The sequence below is a fragment of the Canis lupus genome, chromosome 4, assembly GCF_003254725.2.
Source record: "Canis lupus dingo isolate Sandy chromosome 4, ASM325472v2, whole genome shotgun sequence".
NCBI classification, from domain to species: Eukaryota; Metazoa; Chordata; class Mammalia; order Carnivora; family Canidae; genus Canis; species Canis lupus.
The window spans coordinates 67188760-67205263 of record NC_064246.1 but is presented as its reverse complement, the minus strand read 5'-3'; the positions used below and the strand labels follow the sequence as shown (position 1 = coordinate 67205263).

The 16504-nt window shown below is 42.8% G+C and overlaps 1 protein-coding gene across 6 annotated transcripts in view; it reads left to right on the top strand.

Annotated features, from left to right (window-relative positions):
• The first annotated feature begins 488 nt into the window (after positions 1–488).
• Positions 489–16504, top strand: part of ZNF131 (zinc finger protein 131) — a 31180-nt gene continuing 15164 nt past the window's right edge. For 2 of the 6 annotated variants that reach the window (XM_025434567.3, XM_025434562.3), the window contains exons 1-4: positions 967–1054; positions 1559–1697; positions 2959–3060; positions 9531–9675. In XM_025434567.3, the coding sequence (XP_025290352.1) occupies positions 1574–1697; positions 2959–3060; positions 9531–9675 (371 nt within the window). In that variant the 5' untranslated portion in view covers positions 967–1054; positions 1559–1573. Of the gene's footprint in view, positions 631–873; positions 1055–1077; positions 1315–1558; positions 1698–2958; positions 3061–9530; positions 9676–16504 lie in introns of those variants that run through there. The other 4 variants (XM_025434565.3, XM_025434566.3, XM_025434564.3 and 1 more) reach the window with 4 other exon arrangements.

The following is a 16504-nucleotide window of genomic DNA, read 5'->3' as shown; positions in this document are numbered from 1 at the left end:
TTGCTCACCAGTGCCCACCCCGGCGCTGGCGCCCTAGAAATGCCTGTTGAGATAATGATGCCACTCACCCTTGCATACAGACTGCTATTTTGGGTCTTTCCCTGACCCCCACTCTATTTTCTTGTGAGAAAAAAAAAGTAAATCTCCACTCGTGATCTTCCAAAGCATCCCCCCCCCCCCCCCCAGGTGAACGGGTGAATGACCCAGCCAAGCGACCAAGGACGCCGCGTAAGTCCCCGGCCTCCTCCGGCGCGGGGGTTGGGGAGCGGAGCGGCAGCAAGAGCGCCGCGCTCGTCCAGGATCGTCGAGGAGCGGAGCCAGGTCGCGAGCCCCGCGAGCACGTGCCGCCCGCCGAGCGCCGGGAGGAAGGTCCCAGGGGCCGGAACGTGCTCGCGCCCGGGGCCGCCGCCGCCGCCGCCGTCGCCGCGACGCGACTGCCCGGGGCGCGGGGCGAGCGCACGTGCGCCGGGGGACCCAGCGGAGGCCGCGTCCGGCGCTCCCGGGGAGATGGAGGGCGAGGCGCTGGGCAGCGGGGGGGCGCTGCGTGGGCCGAGCCTCGCCCCGCGAGGGGAGAGCGAGGACCGAGACGCCGCGAGGGCCCGCCGGCAGCGGGCGAGGACCACGAGCTAGGTGAGGCGGGCCGACCCGGGCTCGGGAGGGAAGGGGGCGGGGCGGGGCGGCGGGCGCCGCGGATAAAAGCGCCCTGGGAGCGCGCGGCGAGCTCACTCTCCCGAGGTCGGGGGCGGCGGCGCGCGCGCACCTGAGCTCCGGCGGGGGGCGGAAGGGCGGCGACTTAGGATCCCCGCCCCGGGCTCGGCCTGGCCCGCGGCTGGCCCAGCCCCACCGCCGCCGGACTTCCTCGTTTCGGCGGTCGCGGCCTGGCGCTCGCCGAGCTTCGATCCTCCGGGTCGACTCCGCCCCCACCGGCCGGGGCGCGGCCCGTTCCCTCAGTGGTCGGCGTTGGGTCGGCGTCCGCGTCAGCCGGAGCCCAGCGCGGTGACGCAGCACGTCGACGTAAGTGACGCGCAGGCCCGGGCCGCTCCTCCTTCCCTGAGTGAGTGCCGGCCCGGTCGGGGCGGGGGAGAAGCGGGAGGGCGGGGGAGGGAGAGGCGACCCGGGAGTCGTTGTGGGCCGCGGGCCGGACCGGGTCCCGGGGCGGCGGGAGCCAGGGCCGGGCAGAAGGGCCTGGCGGGCCGTTGGGGGGCCGCCACGACTGTCGGGTCCCTTCCGCTGCCGGACCTGCGCGCCCCGGCGCCCGGAGCCTCCGGCGCTCTGCCCACCCCGCTGCAGCTCGCGTCTCCCGACTCCAATTAGGTCAGGCTCGGAGTCCCGCGGCCGCGGCTCCGGCCCCCAACGCGCGGCGGCCACCCGGCTCGCCTTTCTTTCTTCCCTCGCCTTCCTCTCCTCTTGCCTCACCCTCCCCCCTTCTTTTCACGTAGCTGGGGTTTTGGGTTTTTTTGTTGTTGTTGTTGTTGTTGTTGTTGTTATTTTATGCTTAAGGGGTTTTGTACCTCAGCCCGAGCTCATGGGTGTACGTTATCATGCTCCTCTTTTGTAGAGCAACCCGACGGCCATGGAGGCCGAAGAGACGATGGAATGCCTTCAGGAGTTCCCGGAACATCATAAAATGATCCTGGACCGATTGAATGAACAGCGGGAGCAGGATCGGTTTACTGACATCACCCTGATTGTCGACGGTGGGTACGGTGGTGGGCAGAGCATCGAATTTGTGGCTTCCGTTCTTATCTCCCCTTCCCCCACCCGCTTTTTCTACCCACCTTCCATGGCTAGTGCCTGTCGAGTGTGCGCTGGGACCCGGGGGTGGAGTGGGGTGCGGAACTTGTCAGTGTCCACTCGGACCGTGTTGCAGAAGGCTAGGTGGCTAGTCATGCTTTCAACGTAATCATCGCATCTTAACTTTTTGCAGCCTTTTTGAAGTTTTCCTGTTGCACACTTGAGAGCAAGATAATAGCGTTGGAGAGAGGGAAGCTCTCTCTAAATGTTTGGTTAATAGCCTTCTATTCATCAGCTGCTTTGAGGAGCCTTTTACAGCAATCATGTGGGAAATGTGGATTCTTTTTCTCGTTTCCCAGATGGTCTCGGAGGGAGAGTGTGAGAGATTCCTTTGCAGCACTGGTACCCTCTTTGGGAAGCCTCCAAATCCAATGGGGTCTTTACCAGTATTAGGAGTTGTCGTTCGTTATTCAGGAGGCAAACGCAGTTTGGGTATCTTTTCTGTTTAGTGAAAATAGGCTTCTCGAGGGCAGCCCGGGTGGCTCAAGAGGTTTAGCGCCGCCTTCAGCCCAGGGCGCGATCCTGGGGTCCTGGGATTGAGTCCCACGTGGGGCTCCCTGCATGGAGCCTGCTTCTCCCTCTGCCTGTGTCTCTGCCTCTCTCTCTCTCTCTCTCTCTCTCTCTCTCTCTCTGTCTCTCATGAATAAATAAATAAAATCTTCAAAAATAAAAAAAGGCTTCTTGAGGCAAGGTATCCTTTATTACTGATCAGCTGTATTGTAGGTCTGCTGCTTCCAAATAGTAGGCATATTAACATGTTTTCCATAGCAAATATGTCAAGCTTTATGCTTATTCTATGGCTTTTTCTTCTCTCTTTCCAAAAGATGTATAATATTTTGGGTTGTGTTTATATTTAGCAGTTTTAAATGAATAGGATATATCTTGAAGAAGCTCCTTACCTCTTTTAGTTTTGTAAACTGACTTTTATAAAACTAACTTAATAAAAGATCTTTGAGATAATGATTTGGCTTCATGTCTAATTAAGATTGAAATTTAACAAGATAGCTGCTAAGATTATTCTGATTTTAGTTCGGTAATTTATATAGTCTTATGGTTATAATGTGGAGAAAGGTTTATTTTATATAAATTTACTACTTTATTTGTTGGTCTTTTGTGTGTGATACCTTTTTTTTTTTTTTTTTTTTTTTTTTTTTTTTGATCTAGGACACCATTTTAAGGCCCACAAGGCTGTTTTGGCTGCTTGCAGTAAGTTCTTCTACAAATTCTTTCAGGAGTTTACTCAGGAACCTTTGGTGGAGATAGAAGGTAAATGTCTGTTTTAAGTATAATACTTAGCAGATGTTATAATTGATGAAGAAGCATTAGTTAATTTAGCAAGATACTATAGGAAATAGCCATCTCAAATAGTTTATATTAGGTGATTGGGTAAATTGTCCTTTTGACACTTGAGAATTCTTACTTTCAGTAAAGTGCTTGGTAAAACGATCTACCATCTACATTGGATGGTAGATGTTGGTCTCTTAAAGGAGTCTTTTCCACTTCTAAAATGAGTGGTCACTCTTTTGGAAACGTGTTAAAAGTAAATTCCCATCTTTGTTCAGTGGGCTTATGTTTCAGACTGATGGGGATGCTTCAGGTTACAGTAGAGAGTTCTTTACTAGCAGAGGTACATATGACATGCACAGAATGAAGTGAGCTGCCATAATATGGAAAAGGCTAGGAAATAGGAAAGATGAACTGAAATAGCATTCAGAAGCTCTAGTGGATATAGAGTTTGGGATAGAAGGAATCATTTAATAGATACTACCTTAAAGTAGAAAGTGATTCTTGTACTTGCTTGACTTTTATAATAGTGGCTCCTCAAGTGCCAGCAATAGTGCTGTGTAGTTTTTGTGCCTTTTCTAAGATTTACAGCAATCCTTTGAAGTGAGTGGTATTATTTCATATTTTTACCTCAGGGAACAGGCTCTAAATGGTTGCTTGCTCATTGTTGTCCAGCTAGCAAGGGATTCACTTTGTGCTGTTAATTACTATGTTTTTTTCTTATACTGTCATGTTACCTACTCTTCCCTGTCATCCAAAACTGTAGGAAAAAAAAAAAAAAGCTTGCCTATGTGAATACAGAATTTTAGCTCTCTCAGTATTCTTGAGTCTTGGTTTTGTATCTTTTTCACAGTGTATATAGTTTTTGTTATAAATGAGTTGCCTAGAAACACTATTCCCTTAGGGAAATTTGATGCTCTGGGGAATAAAATGTAAAAAGTTAAGCATATTCTTTTTGGGGGTATACTCCAATTTATCTAGCATGCTGGCCAATACCTCCATAGATAATCTTTTCATTATCTGTGATGGACAGAGCCATAGGCATAATGGAAATCCACGAAGCTTACTGAAGTGAGAATCTAGCTGTGCCTGTACGGTATTGGTTTCTATTACAGGGCAAGACTTCATCCATTTATTTATCTGAGGTACTGTGTGACGCCAAGCAGGTTACTTTTACTTCAGTTGTGTATTTGCCTCTTCATCTGAAGACTCATTACTTCATAGGCTTGTAATGATTAATTGAAATAACATGTGCAGAGTGCCGAGCACAGTATTTGGTACATTGTTAAACTTAGTAAGTTGGGGCTATTTGTCAAATTGAAAACGTGTTATATGTTATGCACTGTGCTAGACCCGGACGTGAAGAATTGATGAATAAGACAGCCCTTAAAGAATTTGCAAATTTGATCACAGATAAGTAGTAGATATTAGAAACACACACACACACACAAAACGCAAAAAAAGTGTTACAGTGACTTTCATGGTGGAATGGTGGTTTAGTCTACCTTAGGAAAGATTTCAAAAAGGAATTGATTTCTGTTTCTTTCTTTTTTTTTATTTTTAAGGATTTTATTTATTCATGAGAGACAGAGAGAGAGGCAGAGAGAGAAGCGGGCTCCTCTCAGGGAGCCCAATGTGGGACTCGATCCCTGATTCTGGGATCACGCCCTGAGCTGAAGGCAGATGCTCAACCGCTGAGCCACCCAGGTGTCCCTGATTTCTGTTTCTTAAGCAGAATCTTAAAAAGCCAAAAAATAAGTGGCCCAAGCTAGAATATGCATTGCTTTTGGAGCAAGGAGAATACGTGGAGAAGTAGGATCTTTTCTTTTATAGATTAATCACCTTGAGATTGTCTCTTGTATCTTTTAGTAGCTCTGACCTGTTAATCTCCGTTATAGTATAGCACATACAAGTTTTCAGTACTTAATATAGACAAATTAGAAAATAAAATGTAAGAACATTTTCTGGTTTTGTTACCAGATTCAGGTTTCAAAAATCAGTTTGGCTCAGTGTTTTCTTAAGCCCTTAACTTTGAGATCACTGTACAACCTCTCTGGGTCACGTGGCTATAGAGAAAGCCCTAGGCATATAATTCAAAAACCTGAATTTTCTTCACTGTTGTCAGTTGTATAATCTTGGATGTGTTGGCTTCCCCTTTTTTTTTCTTTTCTAAATCTGAATCTGTAAGATACGTCAAGTAATTTTTTTTTTAATTTTTATTTATTTATGATAGTCACACAGAGAGAGAGAGAGAGAGAGGCAGAGACATAGGCAGAGGGAGAAGCAGGCTCCATGCACCGGGAGCCCGACGTGGGATTCGATCCCGGGTCTTCAGGATCGCGCCCTGGGCCAAAGGCAGGCGCCAAACCGCTGCGCCACCCAGGGATCCCAAATAATTTTGTATTATGTCACGGACATTTTGAATATCATGACACTGTGTTAGAGTGTCCTATCCTCTGGATTTGTTGTTCTGATTTTGATTTTTGTTTCTAGCAGGCAGTCATCCTGCTTTAGGTTCCGACTGCCTTATGTGGACTGGATGCAATTGCAGTTTAGTTTTCAAAACTTTGGTTGTGTTGTTCAAGTCCCAGGTATGCCGACCTGGGTGGTAGTCCGCATCATAGTGTAGTACTCAAACCCCTTGCTGTGCTGTCTGAGGTCAGTTCTACATGTGTAGCATGGGGGCTACAGCAAGACTTCATTCACAGAGGACCTTTCTCTAGTTCTCTCCTCTGACTACTGCACTTTAGCTTCTAGGAGCAACTTTTCCTGATCTTCTGGCTAGAAAACTGGGGTTTTAGCTTCCTTGTACTGTCTGTCATATGCTTCCCACAATGGGATCCATTTCCTAGACAAAGTGGTGAGAGAAAAAAATAATTCTCTCCATGCTTCTCAGATCAATAGTCTGTTTCCTAGTTCTCTGTCAGAAAAACTTTCTCTATGAATCAGTGCCTGCTTGGTGGCCATCAGTCGCAGGTGTGCAGCATCAGAACTGGGGGTTGCCTTGAGGCAGCACTGAGAGGAATTAAAAACCAAGAATCTCACCCCTGCCCAATACTCTCCATTGCCTTTCCTGGTTCTCTAGCTAGAAAGTTTCTTCGCAGATTATTTGACTGTTCCTGCTACACAGTTGGGGGTTATGGGCTGTCTTCAAGTCTAAGGTGGGATATGTGGGGGGAAAAAATCAGGAAATTCACTGCTGTTCTTTGAGTTTTGATTTCTCTCCCCAGCCTGCTTGCTTCTGTTTATCTTTGAGTCCTTATATATTTGCTTTATGTATTCTGCCCAGGATTTTTAATTTTAAGTGGTGGACAACATGGAGTGTGGAGTGGTGGAGTCTGCTTTCTTCATCTTAACTAGAATTGGAATCCCATCTATAAAATATGAATAATGACCTCACTATATATCTAGAATGCTGGCTTCTTTTGCTGCTTCTTAAGTGAAAAAGAAGATTCAAGTTAAGGTGTTTATATTAACAGTTTCCTTAGAGTCTTAGAAAAATCGTGTTCTACACATTTCTGTTAGGAAAGGAGCAAGATGGGACGCCTGGGTGGCTCAGCAGTTTGGCCCCTGCCTTGAGCCCATGGTGTGATCCTGGGGTCCCGGGGATCGAGTCCCATGTCAGGCTCCCTGCATGGAGCCTGCTTCTCCTCTGCCTGTGTCTGCCTCTGTGTGTGTGTCTCTTTCTCATGAATAAATAAATAAAATCTTAAAAAAAAAAAAAAAAATGAAAGGACCAAGAGATTAATGAGAAAGTGGGCTGAGATTTGAAAGTTACCATACTAGTTCTGATGGAGGATAGTGTTTTTGCAATTGAGCAGCGTCTGTCACCATGTCACTTACCTGGGCAGGTGTTATCAGTTTGGTTTGTGTTAGCTAATTAGGTCAGTGATTTATTCCTAGGACTGGTGCTGGATTGTCGACTTAAGAAGCACCTAAGATGCTTATTAAAAAAAAAAAGTTCCCGATCCCAGTTTTGATTCTGGAGATCAGAGATCCATGTTTTTATTAAATCTACAGTGATTCTAATTAGCCAAAATTGGGAACTAAGTCCACAATTCCTTATGCAGATCCTTGGACACCAGATGTTTCTTGAAATTACAAATTTTCTAAAGATAATACAGTCTGTGTATTATACACCCAGTGGGGTCTGGGTTGACATCCTGTAACCAAATATGTTGGAAAAGCAGAATATTAGTATTTACTGTAAGTGGGATAAAGACTAATAAATAGCCTCATGTCAGTTCAGATCAAATTTTGCTGCCAAATTTAGGGAAAACTTCTGGTCTTAAGTGATTTGGGGGACTTTGGAATTATGAAGAGATTATGGGCCAATAGTGAATGAAGTCATGGGTATTCAAACTCTTTGAAGAAGGAATGTTTCCTGCCATTATCTTATTTAAAAATCTTTATCTTGGCCTTTAGGAGCCGGGCTGTCTGGGATTGATTCTCGTTTTATCACTTAAGTAACTTGCCAAAGTCACAGTTATTAATATCTCAGTGCCTCAGTTTTCCTATCTGTAAAGTGGAGATAATAAAGTTCTCCACAGGACTGTTATGAGGATTAAGTGAGTTAATACTTGTGAGGTGTTTAGAGTCATGCCTGAAATTTGTAGTAAGTATTACATGTGTATCTTTAAGAATCAAAATGTTCCACTTCAAGAAAAATTTACACATTGTTTTTAGAAAGGACTTTTGTTGTACTTTTAAACATTTGGTCAAAATTCCTTTAAAAAATGTAGTTATCTGTACCTTGGGTTACTCTCATATAATAAAGAATAACATGGTCAGAAGACAACCAAGAGAAACAAGATTTAGGAGATTCAAATAAAAGTAACCTTCAAAGAATCTAGTTGTTTTTAGTTTGTTTTTTCAGGTGTATAAAGTACATAGGAAAAGCTTAAAAGTATTTTTGTATTTGCAGTTGTGTATATTGAGTGCACTTTGGACTCGGATGTTTCATAGTGTACGAATTCTGTTAAAAGTAGTTTTCTCAGGACGCTGGGTGGCTCAGCGGTTGAGTGTCTGCCTTTGGCTCAGGGCATGACCCCAGAATCCTGGGATCGAGCCCCACAGCAGGCTCCCTGCATGGAGCCTGCTTCTCCCTCTGCCTGTGTCTCTGCCTCTCTCTCGGTCTCTCATAAATAAATAAATCTTTTTTTTTTTTTTTTCTAAGTAGTTTTTCTCTTGGGGTACCTGGCTGACTCAGTTGGTGGAGCATGTGACTCTGGATCTTGAAGTTGTAGATTGAAACCCCAAGCTGGGTTGTAGAGATTACTTGAAAACCTTTTATAAATAAATGAATAAATAAAAGTAGTTTCCTCTTTGTTTTGTAGGCTTACATTAGGAAACTGAAGCAGTAATAATACATAGCATTGAAGAGCATGAAGAAGTAGAGTATCCTTTTGGGCCAAAATTTAAACATAAAGCTTGTAAAGAAAAGTTGGAATTGTGGAAGCTTTTGAAAGTCATTTTGGTGTTTTTTGTTTTGTTTTGTTTTTAAAGATTTTATTTATTTCTTCATGAGAGACACAGAGAGAGAGAGGCAGAGACAAAGCAGAGGGAGCCTGATGTGGGACTCGATCCTGGGACTCCCAGGATCAGGCCCTGGGCCGAAGGCGGCACTAGACCGCTGAGCCATCTCGGCTGCCCTGAAAGTCATTTTGAAAGTGACTTTAGCTCTTATTCATTCCTACTTTGAACTATAATGAACTATAATGTTATCTAATATTACAAAAATATTTTAGGGAGCATTGTGTTTGGTACTGTGAGGTGAGTGTACACAGACAAAAATTAATTTCCCTCAAGTAGCTTAGAGTCAGGAGTTGTCCATGAGTTGTTATTGTCAGAGTAGATACAGAGTTCAACGGGGCAGAGGTATTAAAAGTTTCATTAAATATATGGCAGTAGAATTGGGCCTTCAAGGTGCTAGTATTTGTTCAGAGATAAAGTGACTAAGCAGGAAGAAGGGTAAATGTTAATGAAGGCAAGGAAGCTTTTAGAAGTGAACAGTTTATTAGAAGATCATTATATAGTATGGGATTGATAAACAGTTTAAAATTTGGAAGTGCCTTAAGATAAAGGCAGAGTGGTACGGAGCTTTATTTGCTGAGCTGTGGAAGGCCCTCGAAGATTTGAGGCTGAGTTGATACAGAGATCTCTGGTAGGAAAGTAGCATGTCTGACATGTAATAGCCAATTCATATATTTGAGTGGTAGGTTTATTGTCATAAGAGCCTTAAGAAATCTTTGGAAAAAATCCTAAAGTAGTTGGTAGTTACTGCTGGAACTTGGCTACAGTCTTACTGTAGTGTTAATGAGAATTCCACCAGGAAATAATTTTCCAGAATTCAGATTTTAATCAGGTTTCGAACATTGAGGTGTTTTTTTTCTTACTAACGTTAGAAGATTTATCAACATGCATACATGCTAATGCACATCTTTTTTTTACAGGTGTTAGTAAAATGGCCTTCCGTCATTTAATTGAGTTCACATATACGGCAAAATTAATGATTCAAGGAGAGGAAGAAGCCAATGATGTATGGAAAGCAGCAGAGTTTCTACAAATGCTAGAAGCTATCAAAGCCCTTGAAGTCAGGTAATTATTTTCTGAGTGATGCACAGTTATATTCAGTCGTGTACACCCTGTTAGTCAAGAATTTATTATGTGTGTCATCCCATAGAGAAATGACATTTTAAAATTAAGAATATATAAGGATCTATAAAATTCTGGGTACTGATTACTCTTTCTCTCACACTTTATTTTTTTGTCCTTATGTAAAAACTGCTAAGGTTAACTAAAGTAGCATCTAATAAAATAATAATAAAATAAGGAGGACTAGGCAGCATTTAAGGAGTTGCCTGGGTTGCTGTAAACTGTTTTGTTGGATTTGAATTGTTAGTTACACCAAGCCTTACTCTCAAAAGGGTTTGGCTCACCAAGATTAACCTAGTAGTGTTTTAAAATAAGCAAGGAAATGGACGAAGATAAATAGACCAGATGAGGGCGATAATCAGTGAAGTTAGAAATATGGTAGTCAATATGCATGCCATTTAAGTCTGTATACTTGCTAGAGGGCTAAGTCTAGCTCTGAATTCTGAAGCAAAGACAAAGGAAAGAAAAATCCTCAGTTACATTATTCGTGGGTATGAGAACAAATTAGTTGCTTAGGAGCCATTCCTGGAATTAAGACGCAAAATTTCTCATAAAAAGCATTAAGAAAACAGTAAATGATATAATGAGTAAAGACTTCCAACATCTTACATAATGAATGGTGGTGCCATAATACTGTGACTGAGAAGAGCTCTGGACTCAGGCTGCCTAGGTAATATCCTAGCTCTACCATCCTGTGGCCTTTATGAAGTTACTCAACCTGTTAGCAGCTTGGTTTCCTCATGCATCAGATGGGGATAATGGTACTTTCTACATAAGATTATATGTGAGGGCTAAGTGAATTAATGCATCTAAAGTGCTTGGCGTGGTGTCTGGCATATAGTACTCTAAATGTGAACTGGTGTCTTATTATTGTTTCCTGGCTCTGTTTCTTATCATGACCCTTGGTATAGGTTATTGGCATAACACTAACGTGTAGTTTGGTAAAATCAATTACAAATGAGGCAAAATAATTTAGTTCAACTCAATGGTATGGTTCAGTCAAAAGATATAATTTAGAATAATTCTAAAAAGTAATTGAACTGTAATCATCCAGAAGTACCAATTCTCTTAATGAGCTTTTAATTAGTTTGCTGAGTTCAGAATTAAGCCAAGAACTTCATGTGTATGTATGCTCTAATGCCTAGTGCCTGGCACATAGTAGGTGCATGGTATACATTTGTAAATGGATGGATGGGTGCATGCTTATTAAAACCAGATCACTATTCTCTTGTATTGAGAGCTGAGATATAGGTAGCAAAATCGAGATATGTTGAGGACATATATCTGATGATGTCATACCTTTTCAAAACGGAAGTAAAGGAAACATAATATGGATAAGGCAGATTTGTGGTTAAATCCCGGATGAGAACCTTCTGGAAAAATGTTCTATGTAGTCCCCTTGCTGGTCATAGTAGTGAGTAGTATCTCACTATGGGGAAAGTCCTTGGCAGCAGAACAATGGAACATATTCTGACAATAGCCTAGGTTGGATTTGGAAGGGTTAGGAATTGAGTTCATGTGTGTAGTCATTGGGAAATGAAGGTAAGAACAACTGGGCACAGCTGTTTACCCAAGCCTATTTATTTAGAATCTTTAAGATTTATTATTATATAGGATCCTTACAATAATTACAACCATAAGTGCGTGCTTTTCAGTATAAATGCAATGACATGTTGAATTGTTTGTTGAACCAGTTAGGCATACCTCTGAAGGGTTTTGTTTTTTGTTTTTGTTTTAAGATTTTACTTGAGAGAGAGAGGCAGAGAATGCGAGCAGGAGCAGGGATGTGGGATAGAGGGGAGAGGGACAAGCAGACTCCCTGCTGAGCAGGGAAGGATACAGGGCTTGATCCCAGGACACTGAGATCATAATCCAAGCGGAAGGCAGATGCTTAACTGACTGAGCCACCTGGCGCCACTCTGAAGAGTTCTTAAAACAGGAAGACAACAGCGTTATGTATTGGCTGTTTATAATCAATTCTGGAATAAAAATTTACTTGTGGTTAAATTGGTTAAGGCAACTCTGTATTGCGAAGATTATTATATAATGTTTTGCAGAGAGGTGAGTTAGGTGCTCCTCTCACATTTGCAGTATGCAAGTATCTTTGGAATATAGGGTCAACTTTTTGAGCGACACTGAAGAAATCATGAGGACCTTATTTTGCTTTGCCGGAATTGCATTATTTGAAGCTGTAAAGGAGAAAATTCCTGATGTTTATTAGGAAGCAGCAGTTGCCTTACAATTTTTCCTCTTCAGCCTGTTGAGGTGTAATTTATATGTAAAACAATTCATCCAATTAATACGGAGTTTGAATTTTGGCAGTTATATACAGTGGTATAATCACTACCATAATCAAGACATGGGAACATTTCCATCATTCTAAGTTTTCTCATGACTCTTGTCAACTCTGATCCCCAGCCTCAGTTATCCACTGATTTGGTCTTTATTACTGTAGTTGTATTTTATTTAGAATGTCCTATAAATGGATTCCTAAGTGTAGTTTTTGTGTTTGACTTTTTTTGCTTAGCGTTATGTTTTAGAGGTTTGTCGGTGTTGTTGTATTACTATTTTGTTCACTTTTATTACCAAGTAGTAGTCCATTGTATGGCTGTACCACCTGTTGATGATGGCCATTTAGGTTGTTTTTACCTATTACAAATAAAGTGGCTATGCTTTCATTTCTCAGTAAATACCTAGGAGTAGAGTAGCTGGGTTGAATAATAGGTGCATTTAATTTTTTTTAAGAAACTGCTAAACTGTTTTCCAAATTGTGCTATTTTACATTCCAACTTGCAGTATATGAAAGTTCTCATTGCTCCACCACAGCCTTACTAATCCTTGGTATGATCAGCCTTTTTTCATTTTAGCTGGGTTGGTAGGTTTGTAATGGTTTTAATTTGCATTTCCCATTCAACTAATGATGAGCCGTATTTCATGTGCTTTTTTGCTGTGTGTTTATCTTCTTTGGCAAGGTGTCTGTTCAGATCTTTTGCTCATTTTTAAATTGGGTTATTGTCAAGAACTGTGAAGGGTCTGAAATTTTATCCTATTTGCAAGCTATAAGTTGGCCTGCCAGTTTTTGGATGCTGGCAGAAGACATGAAACTCCTGAGTCAGAGAGAAAAGGACTTCATTTCTCTCATAGCATAAAGGAGCAGCATGAAATCTGTGTTACATATCAATTATTCTTGCCCCTCTTAGCCCCCACTCAGGTCCCATAAGGGTTGCACAGTTGCCTAGATGTGTACTATACTCAAAGGAGTTGGCATCACATCTGAAGAACACCTGACTTCAGGAAACGCAACTTTTTGATAATGAGCTGTAAGCACACCTGCCCAGAGGTGCCATTATCTTTATTGTAAGGGCCAGTAAATGAACCTGTCCTCCCCTCAAGAAGCATTCTCTTCTAAGGCTATTTGCTATACAAGCATTCTCTTCTAAGGCTATTTGCTATACAAACAACCGTGAAAAGATCCAGAGCAAAAGGCTGTCAGTGTCTTTGTTTACAAGACCTGCAGAAACATGAGGTATCCGTGGAGAGTTATCTTCCAACGGTATCTTTGTTTCTATATTATTTTAGCTTCAGGTGAATTTTTCCATGAGTGTACTACTCTGTAGCCACTCTGATTAATCTGATCAGTAGGGACAGGTCCTAATCCATTCCATTTTTTTCACACTGGATTTAATAAGGTAGCTATCAGCAGAACTTGAAGCAGCAGGATGTGACTACCCTGCAGTGCTGGGCCTAACCATCCATCCACTCCTCTAAGGTCCTGGACTCAACCAACTGAATAAGTCCCTAGAAAGCCAGGTAGCTTTTTTTTTTTTTTTTTTTTTTTTTTTAATTTTACTTATTTATTCACGAGAGGCAGAGGGAGAAGCAGGCTCCATGCAGGGAGCCCGAGGTGGGACTTGATCCCAGGACTCTGAGATCACCCCCTGAGCTGAAGGCAGATGCTCAACCACTAAGTCACCCAGGCGTCCCAGCCAGGTAGCTTTTATCTTTAGTTTCTATGTTGACTTTTCCAATTAGCCCTAAGCATTAATCCAAGTATAGCAAGATCTTTTAGCACTTGCACAGTCTCTGTGTTGGTCCACTGGGAGGAAGTCTAGGGCAAGTCTGTCCATAATAACCCTGACCAGTGATATAATACTGACATGAATGCCTTCCAGGGCCCCAAGTAGTATCATTGATCACATAGGCTTAAGTCAGGCACAGGTTTTGTGTCACCTTTTTAATTTGGATGGTTCCCATTATAGGGAAAACTTCCGATATAGCACACATAAATAACAAGTCAGTTATTCCTTCAGGAAACTCCCCAGGTACCCAAAAATTGCCTTGTTTTGGACACATCACTCCAATCATTTGAGAACTGAACTGATCTACTGAAGTGCAAGTCATCATACTTTTGGAAGGGAAGGAAGTTAGTACCTGGTTCTCACATAAGAAGTATAGTCTTAGGGGCATAAAAGTGGGTTGGAAAGAAAGTGTTGTTTATGATTGTGTCCCAGAGTAGGACCTTCATCAGTCAGAGGCATGAGCCTTAAATGTAGCTTCCGCCTTTCCCTGATTGAACTTATTCCTTGTTTTTTGGAGAGATTCCTGAGAGCAGTCAGTTCAGTCCATTCTGTTTGTCATGTGCACCTGAATGCCAGTTGAGTGGTAATTATCTATTCACCTCATGAACTTTGGGAATGGTAGTGGGGCAAATATGGAATATGCAAGAGCTTGGCCATCCCCTGCTGTTTCCAGAAGACTTCTCAGTATAGTTAAGGAAAAGAGCATCAGATCATGGTCTGAGTCATTGGGCAGGGGAGGACAGATCCAGCGGTCAATTTAAAGTTGCTTGCGACAGTTGAGAGCTACATCAGAGCATTTTCCTACTGAGGAAGGCTATAGGGGCGGTTCTAAAGGACAAAGACCATTAATCCCTTCCTCCCCCATACCTCCTGGAACCTAAGATTTTTCTCTTCTCGGGTATCAGGGTTGTTCTCCCTCCCACTGCATAGAATTATTGTGTCCCATTCTAGTAGCTATCACTTTGCCTCTTTTCCAATCATCCCCTTCTCTTACCCAGACCTTTCATCCAGAATGGTCAGGGACACATAGGCATTTTTATAAAACCTAGAGACCCATTGTATCTCCCACTATGACTCACAAGGGCCACTCTTTTTGTTGTTGTTGTTGTTGTTGTTTTTGCTTGTTTTTAAGATTTATTTGAGAGCGAGCGAGCACGAGCTGGGGAAGGTACAGAGGGAGGAACAAGCAGACTCTGTGCTGGATCTTAGGATCCTGAGACCGTGAACTGAGCCAAAACCAAGAGTTGGACACTCAACCAACTGAGCCATTCACGCAGCCACAAGGGCCAGCCACTCTTAAGTGTACCTGGCAAGCGGTATATTCAGCCAAATGATCATTATTTTTAGGATCTAAGGTGATTCAATTCAACAAGAGAATCCAGATAACTGAACTAGAATTAAGTTTGAATCTGCTAAGCCCACTTTTGACTGGGCTGTCACTTGGAAGAGACATCAACCAGACTGTGCCAGGGTTGCCATTGCAGGGGAAAGAAAAGAATTGTGCCTAAGAATGGTTAGGGCAGAATTCAAAATTTTCAATTAGGTTTCTATAATTTCCCACCCATTTTGTCTTGATCCAGGAAGCAGCTGAGAAGAGATGATCCCTTTCTGGGGATAGCTGAATTGAATGACTGAAATGCCTTCCTCAGATTTTTTGGACAAAAAGGAGATAAGGAAAGTAGAGTCAGAAATTTTTGTGAGTCAGTGTTCAAGGAAGCTTCTGCAGTGCTCTATATTATCTTAATCTGTGGGTGGTAGGGAGCTTGAAGGGTTCATCAGTACCTTGACTGTCAGCCAATTATTGAGTAGCTTTAGGCACAGAATTATCAGACTGCAGATGATCCAGAAAGCTAATAGATGACATAAATTAGTCTCAAGGGCACAGTGGTATGACCAGAACTAGCAGATCAGTCTGGAACAGCAGCAGTATAATCTTAAAGTGTTAGCAGTGGTGAGGCAGTACTGATAGCCCTGGGATGGGGCAAAATGTCCAGTGTAGTCAATTGTCAGAGACAGTGCTTTGCACGATGTAGCCTCCGTCGTGAGACAAACAGGCCTGTTTTTGGTGGGTGTCACTGGGATCCAGTGGTAACTTCTGCATCAGAAGCATAGGGTCCTTTATTTTATGCTCAGTCTGTGATGTTGGATATGTCACCATGTTGAGAATAATATTGGATCCAGGGGGTCAGTGATGGAAGTCTAGGCAATGCAGTGCAGGCTCGATCAGCAGCTTCATTCTGGTTAGTATTGTTAGAGAACAGGCCCTTACCATGGGCATCTGAATCAGTGGTCCAGATAGTTTGATCAGCAACTGCTGTATTTCCACAGTTGTGGTTCTGAGAATAGATATCTTTAATATGTCAAGATTTCCAGCTCTTCCAAACAGCTAGGTCATTGGCAGCAGCCCAGAGTCAATAAATTATAACATGGTTCATTGTGGAGAATGTTGTTCAGAGTTGTGAAGAAAGCTTTTGAGTTCTGCCCTCCGAGCACAGTGACCACCACATCCACTTTTGGTTTTTTGTAGTGGTGCTAAAGCTGAGCATTTTCAGCAACCCAGGGAACACCATCAGTTCTTGAGTTTTAGCCAGACCATCAGTGAGTCAAAGACCCCATTGATCTAGTGGCTTTCTTTGGGCAACAGAGTGGGGGAGCTACCATTTTTTTCATGTAAAGCCAAGAGGTCATCAGCT